Genomic DNA, 15,067 nt, shown 5'->3' with positions numbered 1-15,067 from the left:
CTAGACACGTGGATACACAGATTTAGGATTGTCTGTAATGTCTGTAAACGGATGAAGGTTGGAGTGAATAAGAAGAAATGTTATTTACCTGAACAGGCAAGAAGGGAAACGATTTTGGAGAGAAAAGACGTTGTTAGTTGACATAGACGAAGCCACGTTTGCCAGCTTCAGTATGAAAACCATCTCCTCTGAGAAATTCAAGCCTCTCCGAGTTCTGCCTGAGTGTGGCAGAGAGACCTCACCTTGCTCTCCAATTTTTTCCATGGTAACAGAAACCCAGTCTCTGGCTGCGTATATGGCTGCCTGGAACAAAGGGTACATTTCCCAGTGGGGTAGCATCTTACTAAGCTCTGGATAACAGAATTAGAACCATGGGAGGTACAACCTTGAAAAAGTATCCTCCTTTCCTTTACCTGCTGGCTGAAGCTTGATAGACATCTTGGACCATGAGGTGATTTCGGAAACAGTATCCCCACCCCAGTGGCAGTGCAGGAAAATATAAAGAGGCTGCATCCCTGGGCACACATCCCTAGGCACCATGGTGCTCCATCATCCCGGGACTGGCTACCTCCAGGCTGATTTGAGGACTATGTTGGTGTCCCTGCATTTGAGCACTGAGTCACACTGTACTGAACTTAAATCTAATACACTTAGCTACTCAGAAACTATATATACACACACATATGCATACACACATATCTTAAATTCTATATAATAAAATATAGTAATATTCGTAATTAATTATTAATATTATTATTATTAATTATTGTATTGTTGGTTATTAATATGTTTATTAATGTTAGTAATAATATTAATTGTATATTGCATATATTATGTATAAGTGTATATACACAAGCAATATATTTTCATGGAAAATACTAGAAAACAGTATATTAAAATTACCCTTAATTTATCATATATATGTGTATATATGTATATCTACCATTTGTTTTATTTCATTTTATAAGACTTGGAGCTTAGGATATGCTCTATTCTGAATCTTTTTTCACTTTATGATATTCCTTCCATCAGTAAATTTAGAGCAGTATCATCTGGTCTCCTATGATGTCTCATGATTTCTTCTGCCAACATCCTTTTGTGATGAGAATACTTGAACTTGTATCTGTTCATTTCTGTCCAATTACAGCTCCAAATAGGTCTACAATTATGACTTTTGATATGTATTGTCCAATGACTCTTCAGAAAAATTGTGCCAATTGACATGCCTACATTTCTCAACTCTGGATAGGGATTTTTTTTCCTCATCTTAAAAAAATTTCCAATTTGAAACAAAAAAAAATCTTATTGTAATTTGTATTCTTTGACTTCTTGTGAGGTCAAACATTTTTACAGCTTTATTGTATTTTTTTCTTTTCTGAATCCTCCATTCATGTTTTTGGCCCGTTTTCAATCTAAAAGAGTTTTTTACACTTAGGTTTAGCAAATATGAAATATCTGTGTTTGTAGATGAAAATGATTGAGTAGCAGTGATTTTATATATTTCAACATGATAGAGTAAAGAAGCTAGGGCCTTTCCCTGGGTTCATTGCTTATATTGCATATATTTTCCCCATTTTTCTGTTTGTTTTTGACTTTACAGTGCTCCTGAATGTAAAAGAGGTTTAACTTTTAACTCTGAAACTCTTTTCCTTTGTGGTCAAGGTGATGGTATTATTCTTTATGATTTTTAGGAAAAAAAATTCCAGAATCTCCCTGAACAGCAACTGGATGGGAATGGACAGAATATGGGAGAGTCAGCATAATAGTGGTGGGATGATTGTGGAGAAAACCCAAACTAAACAATTTGCCAAGTCAATGTTCACTGCCTATTGCCAGTAAGTGGAGAAATGTGTATATTATAGGATGCAAATATCCTGGAGTACATTGAAGACAAAGAATTACAATCTGGGAATGTGACAAAGCATTACTTAAGATTTGATGATTCACAGTTCCATTTTTAAAACACAAATGTTAATTTTAAAAGACCCATTTCTTACTGAAGGCTCACTGTTGATTCCTCTTGTTTAAATGGATGAAATAAAAGAACAGAGCTTCTCTTTGCCTGTTTTGTGATAAGAAGCACCAAGATGTGCAGGTGTGCAATTATCATTGCATTGCATGAGGTGCCAATTGTAGAGGAATTTTTCTTCACTGGTGAGATGGCATGCCTTTCATCCACTTCATTTCTTTTAATTTAATTTTATTTTACTGAAGTATAGTTGATTTATAATATCGTGTTAGTTTCACGTGTACAGCAAACTGATTAGTTATACACATATATGTATCATACATTCTTTTACAGATTTTTTTCCCTTATAGGTTATTACAAAATATTGAGTATAGTTCCCTGTGCTATACAGTAGGTCCTTGTTGGTTATCTATTTTATGTATAGTAGTGTGTATATGTTAATCCCAAACTCCTAATTTGTTCCTCTCCCCTTTCCCTTTTGGTAACCATAAGTTTGTCTTCTATGTCTGTGGGTCTATTTCTGTTTTATAAATAAGTTCATTTGTAACTTTTTTTAGATTCCACATACAAGTGATATCATATGAGATTTGTCTTTCTCTATCTGACTTACTTAGCATGATAATCTCTAGGTCCATCCATGTTGCTGCAAATGGCATTATTTCATTTTTTTTTAATGGCTGACTAGTATCCCATTGTGTATATGTACCACATCTCTGTCCATTCATCTGTCGATGGACATTTAGTTTGCTTCCAGGTCTTGGCTATTGTAAATAGTGCTGCAATGAACATTGTGGTGCATGTATCTTTTTAAATTACGGTTTTCTCCAGATGTATGCCCAGGAGAGGGATTGCAGGATTGTATGGTAGCTCTGTTTTTAGTTTTTTGAGGAACCTCCATACTGTTCTCCATATCATCCACTTCACTTCTGAGACCACGTTGGGGAAGATTACTTACCCAGTGGGGACTGAGCTGTATATGTTAAATTATAAGAGCTTCCCATGATGGACCATGGCACCTCCAAACCCCAGGTGACTTATGTTCTCAGTGCATGATCCATTCCCACTTCACACCCCTGGCTCCTTTCTAGCCTTTCCCAACAACTTACAGCAAATTTCATGACCAAAATTGATGATTTCACAAGGCTGTTAGAAAAATGGAGAAAGAAAGGAAAGAGTACTTAATTTGAAGCATATTCCTCCTCACCGTCATGACTTAGAAATGTCGTATGGATGTTATCCCAGCCTATCTGAAGCTTTTTAATCCACAACAGAAAACCTCAAAGTTATTACAACAGATGGAACTTTCCAGAAGTTATATTTCTGGATCCAGTGGATATTTTTAAACTATTTTATATACAATATACTGCCCATACTATTAGAGATAGGTAGATAAGGGGAACGCTTCTTTTTTAAAAAAAATCTGCCTCACAAAGGAATGGAATCAAATCTGATTTTGAAGAAGTTTAATTCCAGGAATGTCAGCACAGAAGGCAGAAAAATGCCTTAAATTCTTGGATCTCTACCTTAGCGATTTCTGTAACATTTCTTTAGAATGACAGGCAAGATATTCTACCCCCAACACCTCCCCTAGAATTGTTTCATTCCTTTGATCCCTTCCTCTCTGTTCTGTTCTCCCCTTGACCCCATCACTTCCTGCTCCTCAGTTGCCCCACGTCCTTCCCTACCCTCCCCTCAATAGTATTTTTGTACTTGGGTGATGAAAAATCATCATAAGACTGAGATCATTTTCAGGTGTGCCATAAGACACAGTGGCCTGTACTATACTATGTGTTGGCTTATGAATACTTTACAAGCAATTTTTGAACATTACAAAAAGCCTTTCCCCCCCCCACCTCCACTGGGGTAGTAACCTCAAAGTCTTTCCTTTCATGCCAACTGGTATTTCTCAAAAATATCCAGATTTAAAATATTATTTTACTCTTGAAAATATTTAAAATATTGTTTAAATATTTAAAATATTATTCTACTCCTTTTATTTGATTTGGTTACAACCTACCAGAGTAAAGTCTATAAACTTAAAGTACTAAGAGAACTTACAAGAGGAGAAACTAAAGAATCTTTACAGATTTCTATTTTGTGAAAGTGGAAAGTTTTGTGTTTTAAAATTTACAATTAAAATCTTCACACCAGGGCTTCCCTGGTGGCACAGTGGTTGAGGGTCTGCCTGCCGATGCAGGGGACACGGGTTCGTGCCCCGGTCCGGGAAGATCCCACATGCTGCAGAGTGGCTGGGCCCATGAGCCGTGGCCGGTGAGCCTGCGCGTCCGGAGCCTGTGCTCCGCAACGGGAGAGGCCACAGCAGTGAGAGGCCCACGTACCACCAAAAAAAAAAAACTAAAAAAAAAAAAAAAAAAAATCTTCACACCAGCAGAAACAACAGATTCTGTAACTATTTCAGATATTGGAATAATCAGATAGAAAATATAAAATAACTACGTTTTGTATGTCTGAAGAAATAAAAGATATCCTTGAAAATATTTTTAAAAATCTTCACCTACCATCATATCTATCACACCTTTGGGGCCCTTGATGCCCTGGAAAGAACAGAAATGGGTTTCACATGCAAGATTCTGGAAGTTCAACACATTATTCTGAAGAGTTGGCAAGAGAGTTTGAGAAAGCTCACCATGCTACAGAGATCTCCTTCTGCCTTGCTCCTGGGCCTGAAGTTCTGTCTGACTCCTTAAGGAAGGAGGTCAGAGTGTCTAGGAGATGTATCCCAGACCTCAGAGTCCAGGGTGCCCAGGGAGATGCTACAGAAAGACTCTTAGGAGACCAGGTTATTTTGAGACTAAGCTACAGATTTTTTTGGTTTTTTGTTTTTTGGGTTTGTTTTTTTTAATTAATTAATTTTTTTATTTTATTTTTGGCTGTGTTGGGTCTTCGTTGCTGCACACAGGCTTTCTCTAGTTGCAGCGAGCGGGAGATAATCTTCATTGCACTGCGCAGGCTTCTCATTGCGGTGGCTTCTCTTGTTGCGGAGCACAGACTCTAGGCGCATGGACTTCAGTAGTTGTGGCTTGCAGGCTCTAGAGCACAAGCTCAGTAGTCGTGGCACATGGGCTTAGTTGCTCTACAGCATGTGGGATCTTCCTGGACCAGGACTCAAACCAGTGTCCCCTGCATTGGCAGGCGGATTCTTTTTAATTTTTTTATAGTTGTGTGTGAACTTTTTTTTTAATTTATTTATCTTATTTATTTATTATTTTTGGCTGTATTATTTTTGGCTGCATTGGGTCTTCATTGCTGCACACAGGCTTTCTCTAGTTGCAACGAGAGGGGGCTACTCTTCGCTGTGGTGCCGGGGTTTCTCATTGTGGTGGCTTCTCTTGTTGTGGAGCACAGACTCTAGGTGCACAGGCTTCAGTAGTTGTGGCTCGCGAGCTCTAGAGTGCAGGCTCAGTAGTTGTGGCACACGGGCTTAGTTGCTCCACAGCATGTGGGATCTTCCTGGACCAGAGCTCGAATCCATGTACCCTGAATTGGCAGGCAGATTCTCAACCACTGTGCCACCAGGGAAGCCCCAAGCCACAGTTTAGGATCAAATTCAGGAAAAGGCCATTCAAGATCCCAGGACCACTTATAGGCAGTTCTAAAGTGGACCCCTGTCCTCCCCTACCTCTTCTCCTCAGGCCTCCCACCACCGCCCTATCTATTCCCTAGCATTACACAAGTCTTCCCTGGAGCCCTTCACAACAAATCCGCCTGACTCCAGCCACTCTGGGAGTCTGGAGAACCTCGTGCTTATTTGTACTCTACGAGGCAGTCATTTGTGACTTCCTGCAGCTCACTATAATCTCCTCAGCCTTTGTTTCTTCATCTGTAAAATGGGCATGGTGGTCCTTCTTCTTTTAAGATTTTTGTGCACCTCTCCAGCAAACCCTAAACTGCAGTGAAACCACCTGGTTCAACCCGCAGCTGACTCACTGCACCTTCCTTCACGGATGATGGCCTCATCTCTTAAGACAGGCATGGGGCAAAACGACAACAACCTCTAGTCTTTCCTTTCATACCAAATGACCTTCCAAGGAATTTTACAAATATCTGTGGGCTCGCAACATTGTCAGTGTGGATAAGATTATATAAATGTCAGATTTTGTTAGGATTTCTTTCTGGTTTTTGCAGAAATGTTGCCGCTCATCTTGTTTACACTGATAAACGCACTTTCCAGTGAGCTTTACGTATTGTTTTATGTACTTAGACAGATCCATGAATCTGCAGCCACTCCATATCTTCCCCATGTTCAAGTCAAAATATCTATATTTAATAAATACTATACTGTGTAAGAACTTGAAGCTAATGTCCTCCAAAGTGAATTTGGCACATTCCCTATATAGCTCCTCCTGTGCATTTTAAATGTTTGTTTCTTCTTAGAGATGTCTCATCAAATCCTTATTCAATTTTACACAAAGGTTGAAAATAAAAGAAAGGAGAAATCCATGTTACCACTGGTCCTGGAGGGCCTGGGTCACCTGGAGTTCCAACGAATCCAGGAAATCCAGCATTACCCCAAAAATGACCAAACCAAAGGGATAAGCTTCCCCCCTGAACACGACTTGATTAAAACCAATAGACCCACCTTGAGATTCCAAATTGTCATTATATCTGAGTCTAATGAGTCTGCTATGGACCAGTTAGTTCATGAACCGTCATCAGTAGAGTGAGACATGGAGACTGGGCAGTGGGGGGGATGGGGAGGTCTTTGTGGGAACCATCTAAGTCCCCCCATATATACCTAACCCCAGCCAACATGTGTAAATTCACACAAACACTTAAAGTATGTCTTGATACTCAGCTGAGGCTCCAGGTCATATAATTAAATGAATGCAGGAAATGTGTATTGAAGGTCAGGCATCAGGAGAAAGGAATCTTCTGGTCTTCAGTGTCTCAGAAAAGGTCTATGCTGACCATGGACTCACTGCTTATCTGACAGGGATTTGAACTGACACAGCATTATCTGCGTATAATTGACACTTTATCTTTTTTTAATTTTAAAACAAGAGAGAGAAGTTTAGCTGAGCAGGGTAATATTAGCCAGTAGCAAGCCAAGTTAGACATAGTTCAAATTTTCCTTTATGTCCTTGCCAGTTTATGAAAATACCAGTTATTGGGTGCCCAGACAATATACATTCTCTTTCCGTTCCTCTCTTCTACATTGAACACTAGTTCATGTTCTTTTCCCAGAAGGCCTTGCCCTCTAATGTATATCAACTAAATACTACCAAGTTGTTAGGTATCCACAGGGTTACTCTTTCCAAAAAGAGATGGTAGTGATTGTGGCTCTTCAATACTGAATCTTCTGAACCTGAAGGAATGGGTTTTATTGGTAGACTCTATAAAGCACAGAGAAAAACTTGACTCCAAGTCCACCAAGATGGCAGCCACATTCTTGAGAGTTTAGTCCTAGAATAGCTAAGAGAAAGTAAAAGCTTGGAAGAATCTTAAAGAAACAGTAATATTTGCCCTGCAGCTAAACCAATACTTTTTCAAATGATGTCTAGATTTACCAAAGACAGAAGTGTCTCCAAACTTGTTCTTTAAAAGGTTGATATTACATAACTGAAACTCCAACTTGAATTTTCTGTTGTTATGGTATGGTGAGCTGCATTTGCATTCAGAAGATAAATGATAATGGGACTAAGTGGGGAGTGACCAGGAAGGTGTAGAATATTCTGACGAGGACATGGGCTTCCTGCTAAGAAGTCCATTAACCCAGTGGAAGTATAGTCCTGTGAGTAGACTGTCATGATGTGGGCCTCTATAGATCTGGGGATATTCCTTTGGTTCTTACCCTCTTCCCTCTGATTCCCTTTGCCCCCTTCTCTCCTTGGTGGCCCAGGTCACCATCTTCTCCCTTAATAGAATCAAAAGTAGAACGATGAGTGTAAAGAAAAATAAGTACAAATAAATGACACATGCTGCATACCAGATGTCAGGCCCTAAAAGATATCTTCTTACTTGTGCACCAGGGTAGCCAGGAAATCCAGGTTCCCCCTAGTGTCAGAAATGAGATAAGGTCTTGTTTAGTGTCATGTGATTAAGTCTTTCTTTGGCATTCCTTGGGGGAAAAAGAAGATACTATAATTTTGAGAAAACAAACTCAAAACAGGTGCCAGAAAAAACAACTATCGCAAAGGTTGTTATCTTAAGCTACTCCCAAGTGGCCATATTTTATTTCTATAATTCAATACAAAGCAACATGCAAGTGATTTTTACAAATTCTTCCTCCCTTCTTGATATATTGTGTAATAAAACTTTCCTCTTGTGCATTTTTATTTATCTATCAGTTTAAATAACCAGAGATATGATCCAATTGAAACCAAGGGAAGGGCCACCAAATTGACTGCTAGGAAGCAGATGATCATTGCCAGACCAAAGACATACTACCAAGCAAGTATTCATTCAAGAAGTATTTATTTAGCACCTACTGTGTGCCAGGCATGTCTCTAGGTGTTGGGAATTCCATGGTGAACAGAACAAAGACCCTGCTGTCAAGGAACTTACCTGCTAGTGAGAAAGAGATGTAAAGTCTGCCAGGGTAAGATCAATGCTATTCCAGAAAAAGGATTAAGAAATAAAGAATGTAAGGGTGAGGGGTTAGCTATTTTATATAAGGGGGTCAGGCAAAACCATTTTGTAAAGGTAGCATTTGGGTAAAGACCAGCCTGAATTCAGGAAGCAAGCCAAGCAGATGTGTGGAAGTAGAGCATCCCAGGCAGAGGAAAGAGTATGTGAAAACCATAAACAAGGGTATGAATGTGTGCTGTGTTTGACCAACAATGAAGCAGAATAATGGGATGGGGAGGGGCAGTTATGTAAAATCTTGTGGGCCACATAACAGTGGGGTTAACTCTGAATGCCATCGGGAGCCATGGCTGGGTTTTGTGTAAAGAAGTGACATGACCTGCCTCTGTATTTACAAGATGGTTCTGGTTCCTTCAAAGAAAGCTAACTAGAAGGGCAGAAGCAGTGGGAACAGTTAGGTGGCTCTGACACTAATCCAGGTGCTAAATCATGTTGGCTTGCCCAGAGTGCAGCAGTGGTGGTGGTGAGACAGAATGACATGCTGTATATATTCTGAAGATAGACTGACCCTTAAGTGTTGATGGATTAAATGTAAGGGGTGAGAGAAAGAGACTTATTAAAGAGGAAACAAGCATCTGTTTTAAGTAACTGGTGGGATGGAGTCTCCACTTTCCAAAATGGGGAAGGCAGGAGGAAGGGCAGGTGAATCAGTTTGGGCTGACTGGATGTTTGATGATATTAAAGGATCATTGCTCATTCTTAGGTGTGGTGATGGTATTGTGGTTATATTTTTAAAGAATCTTTTAGAGATGCAAGCTGAAATATTTATGCATGAAATATATGATATCTGGTATTTGCTTCAAAATAATTGGGGGGGAGTGGGAAAACGTGAGTGGGACTATAAATAAAACAAAACTAAATTGGCCAAGCGTTTTTCATTGTTTGAGCTAGGTAATATATACACAGGAGGAGGTATCATCATATTAGTCTCTCCACTTGTATGTATGTTTGAATTTTTCCATAATAAAAGATTAGAAAACAAAAGAAGAAGAAAAAATTTGCTTGGGGACATGCCAACTTTCAGGTGCCTATGAGATAAGCAAGTAGAAACATATTTGGAGCTTAAGAGATTGGTCCAAGCTAGAGAAGTAAACTGAGATCAGAGGACAGATGGCACTTGATGCCAAGAGACTGGATAAGGTCACCTGAGGAGTGAGTAACGAGGGAGAGAAATATGAGGATAGAGTCTTGAGTCCTCAACATTTAGAGCTCAAGAACATTCAGAAGATCCAGCCAAGATCAGCCAGGAAAAACCAGGGAAGTGGTATGTGCTGGAAGTTGAGTGAGCAAAGGTTTAAAGAACAAGCCCATTATCATCTCTGTCAAATGCTGCTGAGACACGGAACACAATGAGGGCAGAGAACTGACCACTGGACTTAGCACCATGGGTTTTTCTGTTTTTCGTTTTTTTAAAAAATATTTTGATCTAATTTATTTTATGTTTTTATTTACTTTCAGCTGTGCTGTGTCTTCGTTGCTGCACACGGGCTTTCTCTAGTTGCAGTGAGCGGGGGCTACTCTTCGTTGTGGTGCGTGGGCTTCCCATTGCAGTGGTTTCTCTTGTTGTGGAGCACGGGCTCTAGGTGCACAGGCTTCAGTAGTTGTGGCACGAGGGCTCAGTAGTTGTGGCTCATGGGCTCTAGAGCGCAGGCTCAGTAGTTGTGGTGCACAGGCTTAGTTGCTATGCGGCATGTGGGGTCTTCCCAGACCAGAGCTCGAACCCCTGTACCCTGCCTTGGCACGTAGATTCTTAACCACTGTGCCACCAGGGAAGCCCCTGGGTTTTTTTCTTCTAATTTTTATTTTATATTGGAGCATAGTTGATTAGCAGTGTTGTGTTAGTTTCAGGTGTACAGCAAAGTGATTCATTTATATATATACATGTATGTATTCTTTTTCAAATTATTTGTCCATTTAGGTTATTACAGAATATTGAGCAGAGTTCCCTGTGCTATACAGTAGGTCCTTGTTGGTTACCTATTTTAAATATTGTAGGGTGTACATGTCAATCCCAATTTCCCAATCAGTCCCTCCCCCACCCTTCCCGCCCTCCACACCAGGAAACGTAAGTTTCTTCTCTAAGTCTGAGTCTGTTTCTGTTTTGTAAATAAGTTCATTTGTATCTTTTTTTTTTTTTTTTTTTTTCGGTACACGGGCCTCTCACTGTTGTGGCCTCTCCCGTTGCGGAGCACAGGCTCCGGCCGTGCAGGCTCAGTGGCCATGGCTCACGAGCCCAGCCGCCCCACAGCATGTGGGATCTTCCTGGACCAGGGCACGAACTGATGTCCCCTGCATCGGCAGGCGGACTCTCAACCATTGCGCCACCAGGGAAGCCCTGTATCATTTTTTTGATTCTTCATATAAGCAATAAATGATATTTGTCTTTCTCTGTCTGACTTACTTCACTTAGTATGATAATCTCCAGGTCCATCCATGACATACAGATGGCCAAGAGGCACATGAAAGGATGCTCAACATCACTAATTTTTAGAAAAATACAAATCAAAACTACAATGAGATATCGCCTCACACCAGTCAGAATGGCCATCATCAAAAATCTACAAACAATAAACGCTGGAGAGGCTACGGAGAAAAGGGAACCCACCTACACTGTTGGTGGGAATGTAAATTGCTACAGCCACTATGGAGGACAGTATGGAGGTTCCTTAAAAAACTAAAAATAGAGCTACTGTATAATCCTGCAATCCTACTCCTGGGCGTATATCTGGAGAAAAACATGGTTCGAAAGGATACAGGCACCTTAGTGTTCACTGCAGCACTGTTTACAATAGCCGAGACATGGAAGCAACCTAATGTGCATTGACAGATGAATGGATAAGAAGATGTGGTTCATATATACAATGGAACATTACTCAGCCATTAAAAATACTGAAACGATGTCATTTGCGGCAACATGGAGCACTATCGGTTTTACCTCGACTAAAGCAGATATGGTTGAGCAGGGAGGGTCAAAGGGCGAAGGCTCAACAGTCATCAGTTACAGAGAACAAGAGGAAAGAAAGTGGTGTTTCTAAACCTTGACATTACTGACATTTTGGACCTCATGGTTCTTTGCTGTGAAGGGCTATCCTGTGTATCACAGGATGAAAACACCTCTGGTCTCTACATACTAGATGCCAGTAGCATCTCTTGCCACAGTTCTGTTTTTTTTTTTTTTTTACTTTATTGGAGTATAATTGCTTTACAATGGTGTGTTAGTTTCTCCTTTATAGCAAAGTGAATCAGCTACACATATACATATATCTCCATATCTCCTCCCTGTTGCATCTCCCTACCATCCTCCTCATCCCACCCCTCTAGGTGGTCACAAGCACCGAGTTGATCTCCCTGAGCTATGTGGCTGCTTCCCACTAGCTATCTATTTTACATTTGGCAGTATATATAAGTCCATGTCACTCTCTCATCTCATCTCAGTTTACCTTCCCCCTCCCCCTGTCCTCAAGTCCATGCTCGACATCTGCATCTCTATTCCTCTCCTGCCCCTATGTTCTTCATAACTTTTTTTTTTTAGATTCCATATATATGTGTTAGCATATGGTATTTGTTTTCCTCTTTCTGACTTACTTCACTCTGTATAACAGACTCTAAGTCCATCCACCACACTACAAATAACTCAATTTCACTTCTTTCTAGAGCTGAGTAATATTCCATTCTATATATGTGCCACATGTTCTTTATCCGTCATCTGTCGATGGACACTTAGGTTGCTTCCATGTCCTGGCTATTGTAAATAGAGCTGCAATGAACATTGTGGTACATGACTTTTTGAATTATGGTTTTCTCAGGATATATGCCCAGGAGTTGGATTGCTGGGTCATATGGTAGTTCTATTTTTAATTTTTTAAGGAACCTCCATAATGTTCTCCATAGTGGCTCTATCAATTTACATTCCCACCAACAGTGCAAGAGGGTTCCATTTTCCCCACATTCTCTTCAGCATTTATGGTTTGTAGATGTTTTATCATGGTCATTCTGACTGGTGTGAGCTGATACCTCAATGCACTTTTGATTTGCATTTCTCTAATGATTAGTGATGTTGAGCATTCTTTCATGTTTATTGGCAATGTGTATATCTTCTTAGTAGAAATGACTATTTATGTCTTCTGCCCATTTTTGCACTGGGTTGTCTGTTTTTTTGATATTGAGCTGCATGAGCTGCTTGTAAATTTTGGAAATTAATCCTTTGTCAGTTGCTTCATTTGCAAATATTTTCTACCATTCTGAGGGTTGTCTTTTCATCTTGTTTATGGTTTCCTTTGCTGTGCAAAAGCTTTGAAGTTTCATTAGGTCCCATTTGTTTATTTTTGTTATTATTTCCATTTCTCTAGGAGGTAGGTCAGAAAGGATCTTTCTGTGATTTATGTCATAGAGTGTTCTGCCTATCATTTCCTCTAAGAGTTTTACAGTGTCCAGCTTTACATTTAGGTCTTTAATCCATTTTGAGTTGATGTGTATGGTGTTTGGGAGTGTTCCAATTTTATTCTTTTACATGTAGCTGTCCAGTTTTCCCAGCACCACTTATTGAAGAGGCTGTCTTTTCTCCACTGTATATTCTTACCTCCTTTATCAATAACGTGACCATATGTGCATGGCTTTATCTCTGGGCTTTCTATCCTGCTCCACTGATCTATATTTCTGCTTTTGTGCCAGTACCATACTATCTTGTTTATGTAGCTTTGCAGTAGAGTCTGAAGATAGGGAGCTTGATTCCTCCAGCTCCATTTTTCTTTCTCAAGGTTGCTTTGGCTATTTGGGGTCTTTTGTGTTTCCATATAAATTGTGAAATTTTTTGTTCCAGTTCTGTGAAAAATGCCATTGGTACTTTGATAGGGATTGCACTGAATCTGTAGATTGCTTTTGGTAGTATAGTCATTTTCACAATGTTGATTCTTCCAATCCAAGAACATGGTATATTTCTCCCTCTGTTTGTATCATCTTTAATTTCTTTCATCAGTGTCTTATAGTTTTGTGCATACAGGTTTTTGTCTCCTAGGTAGGTTTATTCCTAGGTATTTTATTCTTTTTGTTGCAATGGTAAATGGGAGTGTTTCCTTAATTTCTCTTTCAGATTATTCAGCGTTAATGTATACGAATGTAAGAGATTTCTTTGCATTAATTTTGTATCCTGCTACATTACCAAATTCATTGATTAGCTCTAGTACTTTTCTGGTAGAGTCCTGAGGATTTTCTATGTATAGTATCATGTCATCTGCAAAGAGTAACAGCTTTACTTCTTCTTTTCCGATTTGGATTCCTTTTATTTCCTTTTCTTCTCTGATTGCTGTGGCTAAAACTTCCATAACTACATTGAATAATAGAGGTGAGAGGCAACCTTATCTTGTTCCTGATCTTAGAAGAAATGTTTTCACTTTTTCACCATTGAGAACCATGTTGGCTGTGGGTTTGCCATATAAGACCTTTATTATGTTGAGGCAAGTTCCCTCTATGCATATTTTCTAGAGGGTTTTTATCATAAATGGGTTTAAATTTTGAGAAAATCTTTTTCTGCATCTATTGAGATGATCACATGGTTTTTATACTTCAAATTGTTAGTATGGTGTATCACATTGATTGATTTGCATATATTGAAGAATCCTTGCATTCCTGGGATAAATCCCACTTGATCGTGGTGTATGATCCTTTTAATGTGCTGTTGGATTCTGTTTGCTAGTATTTTGTTGAGGATTTTTGCATCTATGTTCATCAGTGATATTGGCCTGTAGTTTTCTTTCTTTGTGACATCTTTGTGTGGTTTTGTTATTAGGGTGATGGTGGCCTCGTAGAATGAGTTTGGGAGTGTTCCTCCCTCTGCTCTATTTTGGAAAAATTTGAGAAGGATAGGTCTTAGCTCTCTCTAAATGTTGATAGAATTTGCCTGTGAAGCCATCTGGTCCTGGGCTGTTGTTTGTTGGAAGATTTTTAATCACAGTTTAAATTTCAGTGCTTGTGATTGGTCTGTTTATATTTTCTATTTCTTCCTGGTTCAATCTGAGAAGGTTGTGCTTTTCTACGCATTTGTCCATTTCTTCCAGGGTGTCCACTTTATTGGCATATAGTTGCTTGTAGTAATCTCTCATGATCCTTTGGATTTCTGCAGGTCAGTTGTTACTTCTCCTTTTTTATTTCTAATTCTATTGATTTGAGTCTTGTCTCTTTTTTTCTTGTTGAGTCTAGCTAACGGTTTGTCAATTTTATTTATCTCTCAAAGAATCAGCTTTTAGTTTTATTGATCTTTGCTATTGTTTCCTTCATTTCTTTTTCATTTATTTCTGCTTTGATCTTTATGATTTCTTTCATTCTGCTAACTTTGGGGTATTTTTGTCCTTCTTTCTCTAATTGCTTTAGGTAAGGTTAGGTCGTTTATTTTAGATGTTTCTTGTTTCTTGAGGTAGGATTGTATTGCTATATACTTCCCTCTTAAAACTGCTTTTGCTGCATCCCATAGGTTTTGGGTGGTCGTGTTTTCAGTGT

At 39.3% G+C, this 15,067-nt stretch overlaps 1 protein-coding gene across 1 annotated transcript in view; it reads right to left on the bottom strand.

Moving 5' to 3' along the window:
- The window catches only part of LOC136122631 (collagen alpha-4(VI) chain-like), a 52,691-nt gene that overhangs the window by 20,660 nt on the left and 16,964 nt on the right, over window positions 1-15,067 (bottom strand). The window contains 5 exon segments of the mRNA XM_065876693.1: window positions 243-303; window positions 4,489-4,524; window positions 6,437-6,501; window positions 7,784-7,844; window positions 7,949-7,984. Of these exon segments, the coding sequence (XP_065732765.1) occupies window positions 243-303; window positions 4,489-4,524; window positions 6,437-6,501; window positions 7,784-7,844; window positions 7,949-7,984 (259 nt within the window).

This window comes from Phocoena phocoena, chromosome 4 (assembly GCF_963924675.1).
Source record: "Phocoena phocoena chromosome 4, mPhoPho1.1, whole genome shotgun sequence".
Taxonomy (NCBI): domain Eukaryota; kingdom Metazoa; phylum Chordata; class Mammalia; order Artiodactyla; family Phocoenidae; genus Phocoena; species Phocoena phocoena.
Note: the sequence above shows the minus strand (reverse complement) of the source record. Positions and strands in the feature narration are given on the sequence as shown.